At 43.1% G+C, this 17672-nt stretch overlaps 1 protein-coding gene across 1 annotated transcript in view; it reads left to right on the forward strand.

Annotated features, from left to right (window-relative positions):
* The window catches only part of unm_sa1614 (un-named sa1614), a 151533-nt gene extending 138856 nt beyond the window's left edge, over positions 1-12677 (forward strand). Inside the window, exon 28 of the mRNA XM_073062174.1 lies at positions 11720-12677. Within this exon, the coding sequence (XP_072918275.1) occupies positions 11720-11794 (75 nt within the window). The 3' untranslated portion in view covers positions 11795-12677. The remainder of the gene's footprint in view (positions 1-11719) is intronic.
* Positions 12678-17672: the final 4995 nt, after the last annotated feature.

Genomic DNA, 17672 nt, shown 5'->3' on the forward strand with positions numbered 1-17672 from the left:
ATAGAGGCTTTAAAGCAGGAGTTCCCAACCTTTTTTATACCATGGACCAATACCATTAAGCAAAAGGTCTGTGGATCCCAGTTAGGGAGTCCCTGCTTTAAGGGCTCTTAGGTACACATGTGATAAAAAAAATGGAGGGATATGAATATTGTTTGGGCAGAAGGAATTAGTTTAGTTAGGCATTTATTTACAAGTTTAATTAGTGCAGCACAACCAAATGGGCTGACTGGCCTGTTCCTGTGCTGTACATAATACCCAGGAATTCTTAGTATATTGGTCAATGTCTCTCCCAGCCACTTTGATGAAACAAAGATTAACTGTTATTCTTTGCTTTGTTTATGTTATGTTGCAAGACGAGTGGCTGTCTTGTGTCTGAAATTCCGACATAACGTGGGAAGTTTCAAATCTACAAATACCACGCCATAAATCAGTAGAATTTAATTAGCAACAAAGTAATTCCAGTTGGAATTTTTTTGGATTAGTGCCACGGAAGGTTTTGTGCTGTGTTTGATTACTTGGCTCAAGGAATTAAATCTATGATTAATTTTGAGTCTTGAAACCTGTCCAGTGTAGATTACAGAGAATGAATAATGAGCAGAGGAGTAAGGCAGATGTTAGGTAGATACTCAGGAGGAGAATTTAAAAGATGAAGATGTAGAAGGAAGTGTAGAGTGGTGTAATCGGTCAGAGAGAATTGAAGTATCTAAAGCAGGGGTTCTCAACCATTTTTTATGTCATGGACCAATACCATTAAGCAAGGGGTGTATGGACCCCAGGTTGGGAACCCCAGATCTAAAGTAATAAGGGCAATTGGAATTTTGTATTGGAACTAGAAAGTCATTGGCTTACGTATATAGAACAGTTCTTGCCCCAAAGTGCTTCACACACAATTAATTCTTGAAATCTAATCACAGCAACTGAAGTACAAATCTGTAATAAAAGAAATATCCATATTAATCAGAAAACATGACATGAGTACTCTAATTTTTTTTCCTGGACAATGGCTGTGAAATGTTACATGCAACAGATCAGACGAAGCTTTGATATATGGATCAATATATTAAAAAAAGCAATTTCAAAGTTCAAAGTTTATTTATTATCAAAATACATATAGTGTACTGTGCAAAAGTCTTAGGCACCTATATATAACTAGGATCAATGTGAGGGGAGAGTGAGTTTGTAAATCTGATGGGGGCAAAGAATGTTGGGAGTGGTGAGAATGGCATGCACAGGAGGTGTGTGGGACAGGTGGCAGAGAAGGAGTACCAGGAGCAGACACAGCCATCTCAGAGACAGCAGGCAAGGTTATTTGATTCCAAGCAGTTAGTTTATTGATCATTACAGAACGTCTCTCTGATGTTTCCTGCTCTCTCCCCTTTCCCTGCTCCTTCCACTCTCAGTTTACAATAGAGACCCATAGCTGAATCAGGTTTATCATCACTCACATATGTCATGAAATTTATAACCATATAACAATTATGGCATGGAAACAGGCCATCTCAGCCCTTCTAGTCCGTGCCGAACGCTTACTCTCACCTAGTCCCACCAACCTGCACTCAGCCCATAACCCTCCATTCCTTTCCTGTCCATATACCTATCCAATTTTTTTTTAAATGACAAAACCGAACCTGCCTCTATCACTTCTACTCGAAGCTCGTTCCATACAGCTACCACTCTCTGAGTTCCCCCTTGTGTTACCCCTAAACTTTTGCCCCTTAACTCTCAACTCATGTCCTCTTGTTTGAATCTCCCCTACTCTCAATGGAAAAAGCCTATCCACGTCAACTCTATCTATCCCCCTCATAATTTTAAATACCTCTATCAAGTCCCCCCTCAACCTTCTATGCTCCAAAGAATAAAGACCTAACTTGTCCAACCTTTCTCTGTAACTTAGGTGCTGAAACCCAGGTAACATTCTAGTAAATCTCCTCTGTACTCGCTCTATTTTGTTGACATCTTTCCTATAATTCGGTGACCAGTACTCCAAATTTGGCCTCACGAATACTTTGTACAATTTTAACATTACATCCCAACTCCAATACTTAATGTTCTGATTTATAAAGGCCAGCATACCAAAAGCTTTTTACACCACCCTATCCACATGAGATTCCACCTTCAGGGGACTATGCACCATTATTCCTAGAACACCCTGTTCTACTGCATTCCTCAATGCCCTATCATTTACCATGTATGTTCGGCAGCAGTACAGTGCAATACATAAAATTACTACAGTACTGTGCAAAAGTCTTAAGCACCCTAGCTATGTTTATGTGTCTAAGACTTTTGCTATATGTACTATATGTCACTGTATGCTACTTTGAGATACAAATGAAAGCCCTTTTTATCGGGCATCTCTAGAGATGTGGCTTGTTAGCCCCTCCCTAACAGCCATTGGACTCAGCAGTGAGAAAACCATACCTCAAACTCCATAGGTCTAGAGTCGGTATTACTGAGGTCCCACCAAAACCAGGAAGTTGGTATGTCTGAAGCACTCAAACCCCAATCTGTGCGAATACTGTGTAAATACTGCTCCCATACAATTAGCTGTTGACAGGAAATAACAGATCATACACTGCATATAATTATAAAGAGAGTGTATTTGCAAATTTCAGCTTTATCAAGCAGTTAGGAGGAAATAGAAAATAAAAATATAAAAAGGGCCCATTGATGTTAACCCAGTCCCAAAGTGCATGTAAGTTGGAGCTCATCTTGAAATTGTCTTTAACCTACGCACTGGACCCCCAGTCTACATGAAAGCACACACCTTCTGAATGTCACTCGAAATCCATCTTGAACAAATGGGTCCCCCATGGGAGCATTGGTAGAGCACCTTGTGTAACAGGGACGACATCCTCAGCCATCTTCCCTCCTGACTTCTCCCAGCTCCCGCCAAAAAGACCTCGATCCATACCAATGCCCGTCACAATAACCTCTCCACCCAGCGTTCTCTGGAACCTTCTCCGAATTCCAGCATCTTAACTGGCTGACACAACATTCCTAAGTTGAACAACATAGCCCCTTATCTTTAGCTCAAACCCAAGCATGCTGAAGTCAAAACAGACTGTTCTCATAGAACTGCTGGAATGAAATACCTATAACATAGGTTGGTAGGTAGGTAACAACCACTGAGAGGGAACTTGATGACAGTGAGGACAATATGACTGAGGTTGATGTTCTGGAGCATGTTGATATTAAGGGAGAGGAGGTGTTGGAGTTGTTAAAATACATTAGGACGGATAAGTCCCCGGGGCCTGACGGAATATTCCCCAGGCTGCTCCACGAGGCGAGGGAAGAGATTGCTGAACCTTTGGCTAGGATCTTTATGTCCTCGTTGTCCATGGGATTGGTCCCAGAGGATTGGAGGGAGGCGAATATTGTCCCCTTGTTCAAAAAAGGTAGTAGGGATAGTCCAGGTAATTATAGACCAGTGAGCCTTACGTCTGTGGTGGGAAAGCTGTTGGAAAAGATTCTTAGAGATAGGATCTATGGGCATTTAGAGAATCATGGTCCGATCAGGGACAGTCGGCATGGCTTTGTGAAGGGCAGATCATGCCTAACAAGCCTGATAGAGTTCTTTGAGGAGGTGACTGGGCATATAGATGAGGGTAGTGCAGTGGATGTGATCTACATGGATTTTAGTAAGGCATTTGACAAGTTTCCACACGGTAGGCTTATTCAGAAAGTCAGAAGGCATGGGATCCAGGGAAGTTTGGCCAGGTGGATTCAGAATTGGCTTGCCTGCAGAAGGCAGAGGGTTGTGGTGGAGGGAGTACATTCATATTGGAGGGTTGTGACTAGTGGTGTCCCACAAGGATCTGTTCTAGGACCTCTACTTTTTGTGATTTTTATTAATGACCTGGATGTGGGGGTAGAAGGTTGGTTTAGCAAGTTTGCAGATGACACAAAGGTTGGTGGTGGTGTAGATAGTGTAGAGGATTGTTGAAAATTGCAGAGAGACATTGATAGGATGCAGAAGTGGGTTGAGAAGTGGCAGATGGAAGTCAACCTGGAGAAGTGTGAGGTGGTACACTTTGGAAGGACAAACTCCAAGGCAGAGTACAAAGTAAATGGCAGGATACTTGGTAGTGTGGAGGAGCAGAGGGATCTGGGGGTACATGTCCACAGATCCCTGAAAGTTGCCTCACAGGTAGATAGGGTAGTTAAAGCTTATGGGGTGTTAGCTTTCATAAGTCGAGGGATAGAGTTTAAGAGACGCGATGTAATGATGCAGCTATATAAAACTCTAGTTAAGCCACACTTGGAGTACTGTATCCAGTTCTGGTCGCCTCACTATAGGAAGGATGTGGAAGCATTGGAAAGGATACAGAGGATATTTACCAGGATGCTGCCTGGTTTAGAGAGTATGGATTATGATCAGAGATTAAGGGAGCAAGGGCTTTACTCTTTGGAGAGAAGGAGGATGAGAGGAGACATGATAGAGGTGTACAAGACATTAAGAGGAATAGACAGAGTGGACAGCCAGCGCCTCTTCCCCAGGTCACCACTGCTCAGTACAAGAGGACATGGCTTTAAGGTAAGGGGAGGGAAGTTCACGGGGGATACTAAAGGAAGCTTTTTCACTCAGAGAGTGGATGGTGCGTGGAATGCACTGCCTGAGACGGTGGAGACAGATCCACTAGTGAAGTTTAAGAGACTACTAGACAGGTATATGGAGGAATTTAAGGTGGGGGGTTATAGGGAAGGCAGGGTTTGAGGGTAAGCACAACATTGTGGGGCGAAGGGCCTGTAATGTGCTGTACTATTCTATATTCTATGTTCTATAGCAGTAAAAATCTTAACCAGGGCATTACACAGAGAAACACAATAGAATCAATGAAAAACTACATACAAACAAAGACAGACAAATGACCAATGTGTAAAAGAAGACAAAATGTGCAAAAGCAAAACACAAATAATGATAAATATGTACGTATATAAATTTTTTTAAAGTATGTGAAGAGCAGGAGGATAAGACGTGAAAGAATAGGACCTATCAAGTGTGACAGTGGGTAAGTGTGTATGGAAACAGAGGAAATGGCAGAGGTACTTAATGAACACTTCAGTATTCACTACAGAAAAGGATTTTGGTGATTGTAGTGATGACTTGCAGCAGCCTGAAAAGCTTGAGCATGTAGATATTAAGAAAGAGGATGTGCCAGAGCTTTTGGAAAGCATCAAGTTGGGTAAGTCACCGAGACTGGATGAGATGTACCCCAGGCTACTGTGGGAGGTGAGGGAGGAGATTGCTGAGCCTCTGGCAATGATCTTTGCAACATCAATGGGAATGGGAGAGGTTCCAGAGGGTTGCGGATGTTGTTCCTTCATTCAAGAGTGGGGGTAGAGATAGCCCAGGAAATTATAGACCAGTGAGTCTTACCTCAGTGGTTGGTAAGTTGATGGAGAAGATCCTGAGAGGCAGGATTTAGAACATTTGGAGAGGTATAATATGATTAGGAGTAGTCAGCATGGCTTTGTCAAAGGCAGGTTGTGCCTTACAAGCCTGATTGAATTTTTTGAGGATGTGACTAAACACATTGATGAAGGAAGAGCAGTAGATGTAGTGTATATGGATTTCAGCAAGGCATTTGATAAGGTACCCCATGCAAGGCTTATTGAGAAAGTAAAGAGGCATGGGATCCAAGGGGACATTGCTTTGTGGATCCAGAACTGGCTTGCCCACAGAAGGCAAAGAGTGGTTGTAGACGGGTCATATTCTGCATGGAGGTCAGTCACCAATGTAGTGCCTCAGGGTCTGTTCTGGGACCCTTACTCTTAGTGGTTTTTATAAATGACCTGGATGAGGAAGTGGAGGGATGGGTTAGTAAGTTTGCTGATGACACAAAGGTTGGAGGTGTTGTGGATAGTGTGGAGGGCTGTCAGAGGTTACAGCGGGATATTGATAGGATGCAAAACTGGGCTGAGAAGTGGCAGATGGAGTTCAAACCAGATAAGTATGAGGTGGTTCGTTTTGGTAGGTCAAATATGATGGCAGAATATAGTATTAATGGTAAGACTCTTGGGAGTGTGGAGGATCAGAGGGATTTTGGGGTCCGAGTCCATAGGACGCTCAAAACAGCTGCACAGGTTGACTCCATGGTTAAGAAGGTGTACGGTGTATTGGCCTTCATCAATCATGGAATTGAATTTAGGAGCCGAGAGTTAATGTTGCAGCTATATAGGACCCTGGTCAGACCCCACTTGGAGTACTGTGCTCAGTTCTGGTCACCTCACTACAGGAAGGATGTGGAAGCCATAGAAAGGGTGCAGAGGAGATTTACAAGGACGTTTGTTGCCTGGATTGGGGAGCATGCCTTATGAGAATAGGTTGAGTGAACTCAGCCTTTTCTCCTTGGAGTGACAGAGGATGAGGGGTGACCTGATAGAGGTGTATTAGATGATGAGAGGCATTGATCATGTGGATAGTCAGAGGGTATTTCCCAGGGCTGAAATGGTTGCCACAAGAGAACACAGGTTTAAGGTGCTGGGGAGTAGGTACAGAGGAGATATCAGGGGTAAGTTTTTTACTCAGAGTGATGAGTGCGTGGAATGCAGTTGTACAGGGCCCTGGTGAGACCACACCTGGAGTATTGCGTCAGTTTTGCTATTGAGGGAGTGCAGCTTAGGTTCACGATGTTAAATCCCGGGATGGCGGGACTGTCATATGTTGAAAGATTGGAGCGACTGGGCTTGTATACACTGGAATTTAGAAGGATGAGAGGGGATCCGATTGAAACATATAAGATTATTAAGGAATTGGACACGCTAGAGGCAGGAAACATGTTCCCGATGTTGGGGGAGTCCAGACCCAGAGGCCACAGTTTAAGAATAAGGGGTAGGCCATTTAGAACAGAGTTCAGGAAGAATTTTTTCACCCAGAGAGCTGTGGATCTATGGAATGCTCTGCCTCAGAAGGCAGTGGAGGCCAATTCGCTGGATGCTTTCAAGAAAGAGTTAGACAGAGCTCTTAAAGATAGCAGAGTCAAGGGATATGGGGAGAAGGCAGGAACAGGGTACTGATTGTGGATGATCAGCCATGATCACAGTGAATGGCGGTGTCAGCTCAAAGGGCCGAATGGCCTACTCCTGCACCTATTGTCTATTGAATGGGCTGCCAGCAACAGTGTTGGAGGTGGATACAATAGGGTCTTTTAAGAGACTTTTGGATAGGTACATGGGGCTTAGAAAAATAGAGGGTCATAGGTAAGCCTAGTAATTTCTAAGGTAGGGACATGTTCGGTACAACTTTGTGGGCCAAAGGGCCTGTATTGTGCTGTAGGTTTTCTATGTTTTCTATATTTCTATAAACATTGAGAACATAAGTTGTAGTGTCCTTGAAAGTGAGTCCATTGGTTGAGAAATCATTTCAAAGTTGAGGTGAGTGAAGTTATCCATGCTGGTTCAGGACCCTATTGCTTGTAGGATCCAGAATCTGGTGGTATGGGACCTAAGACTCCTGTACCTCCTTCCCAATGGCAACAGCGAGAAGAGAGCATGATCTGGATGGTGGGGGGTGGGGGTGTCCTTGTTTTCTAATGGCAGGGAGGGCTTTTACTGTGATGGACTGGGCTGTGTTCACTTTTATCATTTTCATTTCTCGGTATTGGTGTTTCCATACCAGGCTATGGGGCAACCAGTCAGGGATTTCCCCAGTGCATCCACAGAAGTTGGTCAGGGTTTTAGATGACATGCCGAATCTGCACAAACTTCTAAGAAAGTAGAAGTGCTGCCGTGCCTTTGTTGTAATGGCACATATGTGCTGGTCCCAGGAGAGATAATTTGAAATGAACTTTTACACCATATCCTAAAATACTCTGTAACACTTACCCAACAGGCTGGTATATGTCTAGGGGAAAAGGAGATCCAGCAACACACCAACCCCACCTCCCGTACACGCAGGTGCTGTGGGAATCAAGTTTATGCCGCGCGCACACACACAGTATCAAACACACACCAGATACCGTTATGAAATACACTTTAAAGATTTTACTAAAACTAAAAGAGTACTATGCAATACAATATATATGAAAGAAAAGAAAAAGTAAAAGGCGCCAACTTATCAAAGTTCAGTCAGTTTAGTGCACATCGTTGGAGCTCAACCATCGAACCATTCGACCCCTCGTCACTTTCCTCCGACCTCCACGTCCTCGCACCTGCGACCACCCCCGGTGGTCAACCAAGCAGTGCAGCGCACGTCCACCTTCCTCGGCATCTCCTTCCTGCCTCCCCTGAAAAAACCGTGAAAACCCCCAAGCTCCCAGCCTCACCAGACAAAATAACATTCCCCATTGGTTAACAAATGAATACAATCCCCATATCAGCAAGTCTAAAGCTAAACAACTGCGAGAGAAATACTTATCAGACAAAGAAGCATTCCTACTCTTAACAAACCAAAGAAGCCATTTTGAGTAACATACACAGGACATTGTACATTCTCCCCCCACCAGCAAATGTCATGCCCTCATGACATTACCAGAGTTCCCCAAAGCTTCTTGCAACACACAAAACCCAACCCAGGTGCAGAAAGCAGCGACATAACTACCCAGAGCAGTAGAAATCACACTCGGTTCTCCTGGCACCACATATGTCAACCGCTCCGGGGGGCGCCTACTTCTCTGAGATCTCCGTACCCCTTCTGCCGACCCTTCTGCCTCACTGGGCTCCCTCTTCACCTGCGAACCCTCTGCCTTGGACACCCCAGGTCTACCTGTCAGATCCTCACTCCCTCCCTCACGGGGTTCCGCTCTCACCTGAGAACACCATGGGAAACACCATGTTATCCGTTCTCACCTCAAACTTGGCTCCGTACAGGTAATCGCTCAACTTGTCCACCACCGCCCACTTCAGCACCAGGAACTCCAACTTGTGAGTGGGATAGTTTCTCTCGGAGGGCAACAAGCTTCGGCTGTCAAATGCTACCGGTCTCAATGCTTTGCCATGCTCCTGGTACGGAACAGCCCCTAGACCCTCTCGGCTGGCATCCATGTGCAGCACATATGGCTTTTGGGGATCGGCAAAAGCCAACACCGGGGCCTGGGTCAGCACCCTTTTCAAAGATCGGAATGCCTCTTCACATCGATCATCCCATCTTGAGCCAAAAGGTTCCACCGGATTCCAGTATCCTCCATCGTCTTGCCTCTGGTCCCCCTTCCTTTTCTTTCCCTCTGGGGGATAGCCACACAACAGCTGAGTCAACGGGTGACACATTTTGGCGTATCCTTTCACGAATCGGTGATAATACCTACAGAACCCCAAGAATGAGCACAGAGCACTCACTTTCTGGGGTCTCGGCCAGGTGTTCACGGCCTCTATCTTGGTTGGATCAGTAGCCACTCCCTTTTGCGAAATGATATGGCCAACGTAGCTAACCGACAACTTGCAGAACTGGCATTTGTCCAGGGAAAGCTTCAGCCCTTCTTCATTAAGCCGGTTTAACACCTTTAACAGCCTCTCCTCATGTTCCTCCAAAGTCGAAAAAACACTATCAAATCATCAGGTACACCAGCACCTCCAACAGATTCATATCACCCACAGTTCTCTCTATGAGCCTCTGGAAGGTGACTAGGCCCCACCCCTCAGGTAGGGGGGAAGCCTCGGAGCTGGCAGCCGCACTTAACTCTCTGGTGGGGGTGGCCGAGAGGCTATGGCTGAAGCTGGGGGTGTTCTCTGGAGCCAAGCCTATCCCGGACAAGCCCCCACAAATGTAACACTTACCCAACAGGCTGGTATATGTCTAGGGGAAAAAGAGATCCAGCCACACACGAACCCCACCTCCCGTACACGCAGGTGCTGTGGGAATCAAGTTTATGCCGCGCGCACACACACAGTATCAAACACACACCAGATACCGTTATGAAATACACTTTAAAGATTTTACTAAAACTAAAAGAGCACTATGCAATACAATATATATGAAAGAAAAGAAAAAGTAAAAGGCGCCAACTTATCAAAGTTCAGTCAGTTTAGTGCACATCGTTGGAGCTCAACCATCGAACCATTCGACCCCTCGTCACTTTCCTCCGACCTCCATGTCCTCGCACCTGCGACCACCCCCGGTGGTCAACCAAGCAGTGCAGCGCACGTCCACCTTCCTCGGCGTCTTCTTCCTGACTTCCCTGATAAAACCAGGAAAACCTCCAAGCTCCCAGCCTCACCAGACAAAATAACATTCCCCATTGGTTAACAAATGAATACAATCCCCATATCAGCAAGTCTAAAGCTAAACAACTGTGAGAGAAACACTTATCAGACAAAGAAGCATTCCTACTCTTAACAAACCAAAGAAGCCATTTTGAGTAACATACACAGGACATTGTACAACTCAAAGTTTCTACTTGAATCCAAGTGACAAGATGCAAATATCTTTTAGGATTTCTGGCATAACTTGCCATGAAAGGCAAGAATCAACTGGCTTCAGTATCAGAAGCAGGTCAGTGCTGCTGGAAGGATCTGATCAATGGTGGGGGTTCAAGATATCAAATGCCCTATACTAATTTTACTCTTCCAGACCCCTCCCAACCTGTGGTATGGGCATAGCCAAGCACAGTCATTTCTCAATTGCTGGGAACTTTTGGATATTCTAGAAGTGTTTAGTATTGTGGCTTTCTGGAGATTTACATAAAAATTACTGTGTATGTCTAATTATTTAATACTACCATGTAGTGCCTTTGGGATAATATGAGTTGTAGGTATTACTATTGGGACAATGTACATATATCATTTTATGTTCCATTGTCTTTCAATTTCCTCTTTTCATTGAGCATATTTCTGGTGTTTTTTACTTATTGATTTCTGGAGGTTGTATGTATTTGGGATGGTCATACAGTATTTAAGATGTAAGCTGTTCTTGCTTGTTTGTCCTGTAATACTATATCTGGACGGCTATTATGGATTGTCCTATCTGTAATACTGGATCATTTGTAATGTAATTTGTGGGATGTTGTCTTTTATAAGTTTATATTTTAAACAAGATTTTGGTGAATGACTATTGTCACTTAATTGTGCCTGTATAAGTAATTAGATTAAGTTAAACCACTGCAGGATCCTGTAATGGTTTGGATTGTTTCTGGTTTCTCAGAATCAGTATCAGACATTTTCTGTATTTATCATCTTGAAGTTGTTGGTATTTTATTAAGTAGTTTGATAGTTTTTTGTGTTAACCACCTGGTCCTGTATTGCCAGAAGGAACCTCTCTGTTTCTGGGAAGAGATCTCCACCTCTGAGCCAAGCGTTCAACACTTTCTTGTCAACATCTAGTCTGCTCAAACCATGGGGATTTCTTCCATGGAGGGTCATACTCTTCCATTGGTTAACCTTTTCTTCAATAGTGATGATTTCTTCACCTTCAGGGTTGTACTTTCATTTAAGTTTAGTGGTGTGTACTTCTTATCAGCATTGTTTATGCTCACGTGGAGTGCTGTATCTTGTTTTCGTTGATGAAAATATTTCCTTAAAAGTTTTATCTGACTTTTTATGCCTGTTAATCCTCTTCCTCCTTCTGTCCTGGGTAGTGTTAATCTAAGCGCATTCGTGTGTACATAGTGTTTTCTAAAATTTGTCATTTCAGTTCTTATTTTTCTTTGTGAATTTTTTAGATATGTTTCACATCAAGATAATATGCCAAAAGAAAGCATTAATACGGGTATAGCAGAAGTGTTTATTGCCTTTGCTATATTTTTACTACTGAGTTCTGATTTTAGTACTATTTTTCTCCTTGTTCTAGAATGGATACATAGATGGACAGCCACACAGGAGAGGTCTCTTCCCAGCATCTTTTATCCAGTTGCAAACCAGCTAACAACTGCCATCCCTCAGACAGGGATGTTAAAGATGTGTGATAAGGTCAATGTTATTCGCTTCTCCCAAGGTATTAACTCCTTGAGAACTTGAAGCGTTTATCGATTTAATGGAATGGCATTCTTCGCCTGGAAACCATCTTTTGTGACCATGAAGTGTGAGCCAGCAGCCCCTCCTGTGGGAAAAAGTTATAATGGTTCTTTGGGCAGTTTGCTGAAAGCCTAACATGTGGGTCACCTTCAGGAAAGATCCAATTTGCTGCTTTAAGGCAGGTGCTTGTTTACTTAGTGTGACAAGAAATGTGCGTCTTACTGTAACTTGCTATTATTTGTTGATATACTGTATGAAAAATATTATTTCAACCCAGTGAAGTAATTCAGTAATGTGTTTGAGGATTCAGAATGGTCATCAAACAGCATTATTGTAAATTAACCAAATATATATGGGGAGAAGCCTATTCTTGTTAGAAATGATTGTGTGAAAAAGTGGTCAAAGACTGACGGGTGTCATGACGACAGGAGCAACTCTCATCCTGTCACTGATCCCCATTTTGGAATGTCACTTATAAGCAAACAATTGTGACAATCTATACTGGCAAGAAGCCACTTGTGTGGCAGGGAACAAAGAATGTGAGGAAAATTATTAAAAAGTATGTGGAATTTCAGTTTTTTTAAAATTAGAAAGTACTTTTTTATAAGTTTCATGTACATGTTAAATATTTTAACAAGAAAATCAATACTTAAAGGCATTCTTTAAAATATGGTAGACTTTAAATTATCAAAGCCTGATCAAGCTTGTGTTAATGTGCAATAAGTGTGCATGTATGAATGACTGAAGTTCATAATATGGATTAAGATTGAAATTAAAAATGTATTTCATTGTAATCTCTGCCCGTCCAACTAAATGGTACCAGGAGGGAGAAAGGAGTAGGAGTGGGTATTCAAGCTAATCCTAATCTAAAGCAGGGAAAAGCTGCCCAGATTTTTTCTGGGTGGATTTGTGTAAGTGACCTTTCTTGGTGGGGCATGAGCTACTTTTCCACCTGAAATGGGTATTTGAGTCTCTCAAAGAGATATCAGAAATTGTATACAAAACTAATGAGGGCTACAGATGGGGTAAATTCAGGCAGGCATTTTCCACTGAGGTTAGGTGGACTACAACCAGAGGTCATGGGTTAGGGGTGAAAGGCGAAATGTTTAAGGAGAACCTGAGGGGGAACGTCTTGACGTCAGAGGACGATGAGAGTGTGGAACAAGCTGCCAGCAGAAGTGATCGATATAGGTTCAATTTCAACATGTAAGAGACATTTGGTTAAGTACATGGATAGGAAGGGTGTAGAGGGTTATGATCCAGGTGCGGGTTCATGGGACTAGAAGATTAATATTTCAGCATGGACAAGGTGGGCTGAAGGGCTTGTTTCTGCCTTGTAGTGCTCTATGGTTCTATGACTCTAAATTCAGCAACACCATCTAAAACTCCAGCAAAGCAATTGTAACAGCTACTCAGACAAGCCAATACTACTTAAAGACTTAGCAAGGAGGAGTGGGGAGAAGGTTGATCCTGTGTGATGCACTCTCTAATCCAATAACAAATCAACACCACTTAGAGACTAAGCAAGACGAGCGGTGGGGGGGGGGGGGGGGGGGGGGGGCGGAGGAGTTGATCCTGAATGGCAAGATGCAAGATGTCCAATACAATAACAAGGTTACAAAGTCGAAGAATATGTTCAATTTTTTATTAAAAAACTAGCAAACAAACAATCTTGAAGCAATTAGAAGCTAATGAAACTAAAATTGCAATATAACCAAATAAACAGTCTTGGCATATTACAAGTACTTAAACTATTCTCAACGTAATTGAGTGTAATAAAGCTAACTTAAGCGGTCAACAAAAAATATATCGCACCCTAACCAGATGAATCCCCAAAGACAAAGCATGAATACGTAACTAAACTCTTTGCTTCTACCACACCCCAACCCATGTGACAAACTAATAATAAAAGCGAGACTCAAAATACAACACAGATAGAAAATAGATATATGGCTCCTACAGCAATGATGAGAGTGATTTGTACATTATTTCATTTGTGTAAAACACACTACTGTATGTGTCAGTTGGACAGCGAATGGATATTTATGAAGTAAACAACCCGCACCTTATTGGCTCTTTATTAGCCTTCTGAATGAAAATAGGAACTTGAGTTAGGATTTGTTGTGGCAGTTAATGGGTTTAATCCTATGCCACTCAATTGGCCACACCCGCATGGGAGGGGTTGACATAATGTACAAGCAGAGTTATCAGTAAAGTCTGATTGGATACCCTGCATGCTGCCGTACTGATGTGCTCTGCACTCCCTCTCATACCGGAGCAGTACGAAATGCCTTGGAGCAATCTGGAGCTATGAAGCTGTTGTGTTTTTATTTGTTTTTAATTCTGTTTTGATGAATCCAGATGCTCCAGAATTCTGATTGCTATCTCTGTGAAGTGTATTGAATACTTTCTTATCTCCTTTTCAGACCATACGATGATAAAACACAAGAGTAGAATTAGGCCATCTGGCCCATCAAGTCTGCTCCGCCATTCCATCATGGTTGTTTTCCTTTCAACCCTATTTGCCTGCCTACTCTCCATAACCTTTGATGCCCTGCCTAACCAAGAACCTAACAACCTCTGCTTTAAATATACCCAATGATTTGGCCTCCACAGCAGTATGTGGAAATGAATTTCATAGGTTCACCACTTCTGGTTAAAGAAATTCCTCCTCATCTCTGTTCTAAAGGGATGTCCTTCCATTCTGTGGTTGTGTCCTTTGGGCCTAGGCTCCCCTACTATTGGAAACATTCTCTTGACATCCACTCTATCTAGGCCTTACAATATTCAATAGTCTCCATTACTTTAAACTCCAGCAAATACAGGCACAGTTCCATCTCAGCATCATCACAGTTCCATTAAATCCCAGGATTTTAAAGGTTCATTATCATTGTCAGTAAATTGAAAGCTCACTGAATGACTCGATCATTGAATCCAGCTTTCCAAGTCTTGTTATTCTTCAGCTTCCCAGGGTTGCACTCCTCAGGAAACGAGCACCATGTTACCATCTGCATCATGAATGAAATTAGTTTACAAGGTTTATGAGTTTGACATCTTTTGATTTAGAGATACAGAGCAGTAACATGCCCTTCTGGCCTAACAAGTCAGCGCTGTAGAATTCCACCCATGCGTCCAATTAACCTACATGTTTGGATTGTGGGACTTAACCAGAGCACCCAGAGGAAATAGAAACATAGACATAGAAAACCTACAGCACAATACAGGCCCTTTAGCTCACAAAGTTGTGCCGAACATGTCCCTAGCTTAGAAATTACTAGGCTTACCTATAACCCTCTATACTAAGCTCCATGTACCGATCTAAAAGTTTCTTAAAAGATCTATTGTATCCTCTTCCAACACCATTGCTGGCAGCCCATTCTGTGCACTCACCACTCTCTGTGTAAACAACTTACCCCTGACATCTCCTCTGTATCTACTCCCCAACACCTTAAACCTGTGCCCTCTTGTGGCAACCATTTCAGCCCTGGGAAAAACCCTCTGACTATTCACATGATCAATACCTCTCATCATCTTGTACACCTCTATCAGGTCACCTCTCATCCTCAGTCACTCCAAGGAGAAAAGGCCGAGTTCACTCAACCTATTCTCATAAGGCATGCTCCCAAATCCAGGCAACATCCTTGTAAATCTCCTCTGCAACCTTCCTATGGGTTCCACATCCTTCCTGTAGTGAGGTGACCAGAACTGAGCACAGTACTCCAAGTGGGGTCTGACCAGGGTCCTATATAACTGCAATATTACCTCTCGGCTCCTAAATTCAATTCCACGATTGATGAAGGCCAATACACCATATGCCTTCTTAACCACAAAGTCAACCTGTGCAGCTACTTTGAGCGTCCTAAGGACTTGGACCCCAAGATCCCTCTGATCCTCCACACTGCCAAGAGTCTTACCATTAATACTATATTCTGCCATCATATTTGACCTACCAAAATGAACCATTTTACACTTATCTGGGTTGAACTCCATCTGCCACTTCTCAGACCAGTTTTGCATCCTATCAATGTCGCACTGTAACCTTTGACAGCCCTCCACACTATCCACAACACCTCCAATCTTTGAGTCATCAGCAAACTTACTAATCCATCCCTCCACTTGCTCATCCAGGTCATTTATAACAATCACGAAAAGTAAGGGTCCCAAAACAGATCCCTGAGGCACCCCACTGGTGACTGACCTCCATGCAGAATATGACCCGTCTACAAACACTCTTTGCCTTCTGTGGGCAAGCCAGTTCTGGATCCACCTCCCCTTGGATCCCATGCCTCTTTACTTTCTCAATAAGCCTTGCATTGGGTGCCTTATTAAATGCCTTGCTGAAATCCATATACACTACATCTACTGCTCTTCCTTCATCTATGTGTTTAGTCACATCCTCAAAAAATTTCATCAGGCTTGTAAGGCATGACCTCCCCTTGACAAAGCCATGCTGATGACTCCTAATCATATTATACCTCTCCAAATGTTCGTAAATCCTGTCTCTCAGGATCTTCTCCATCAACTTACCAACCACTGAGGTAAGACTCACTGGTCTATAATTTCCTGGGCTATCTCTACTCCCTTTCTTAAATAAAGGAACAACATTCGCAACCCTCCAATCCTCCCGGACCTCTCCTGTCTCCATTGATGATGCAAAGAATCGCCAGAGGCTCAGCAATCTCCTCCCTCGCCTCCCACAGTAGCCTGGGATACATCTCATCTGGTCCCGGCGACTTATCCAACTTGATGCTTTCCAAAAGCTCCAGCACATCCTCTTTCTTAATGCCTACATGCTCAAGCTTTTCAGCCTGCTACAAATCATCACTACAATCACCAAGATCCTTTTCTGTAGTGAATACTGAAGTAAAGTATTCATTAAGTACCTCTGCTATTTCCTCTGGTTCCATACACACTTTCCCACTGTCACACTTGATAGGTCCTATTCTTTTAACATCTTACCCTCTTGCTCTTTACATTCTTGTAGAATGCCTTGGTGTTTTCCTTAATCCTGCCCACCAAGGCCTTCTCATGGCCTCTTCTGGCTCTCCTAATTTCCTTCTTAAGCTCCTTTCTATTAGCCTTATAATCTTCTAGATCTCTAACATTACCTAGCTCTCTGAAACTTTTGTAAGCTTTTCTTTTCTTCTTGACTAGATTTATTACAGCCTTTGTACACCATGGTTCCTGTACCCTACTATAACTTCCCTGTCTCATTGGAATGTACCTATACAGAACTCCACACAAATATCCCCTGAATATTTGCCACATTTCTTGCATACTTTTCCCTGAGAACATGTTTCCAATTTAAGCCTCCAGTTTCCTGCCTGATAGCCTCATAATTCCCCTTACTCCAATTAAACGTTTTTCTAACTTGTCTGTTCCTATCTCTCTCCAATGCTATTGTAAAGGAGACAGAATTATGATCACTATCTCCAAAATGCTCTCCTACTGAAAGATTTGACACCTGACCAGGTTCATTTCCCAATACCAAATCAAGTACAGCCTCTCCTCTTGTAGGCTTATCTACATATTGTGTCAAGAAACCTTCCTGAACACACCTAACAAACTCCACCCCATCTGAGTGGTCACAGGGAGAATGCACAGGCTCCCTACAGACAGCGGCAGAAATTGATCCAGGATCACTGGCACTCTAATAGTGTTACACTAACCACAACGCTACCATGCCAACCCCAAGGTGCTTTTCACAAACCCCAAAACAAAACAACACACAGTAATATGCACTGCTGGAGGAACTCATCAGGTCAGGAAGCATCTTCTTGTGTCTGCAC

Source organism: Hemitrygon akajei, chromosome 11, assembly GCF_048418815.1.
Source record: "Hemitrygon akajei chromosome 11, sHemAka1.3, whole genome shotgun sequence".
NCBI classification, from domain to species: Eukaryota; Metazoa; Chordata; class Chondrichthyes; order Myliobatiformes; family Dasyatidae; genus Hemitrygon; species Hemitrygon akajei.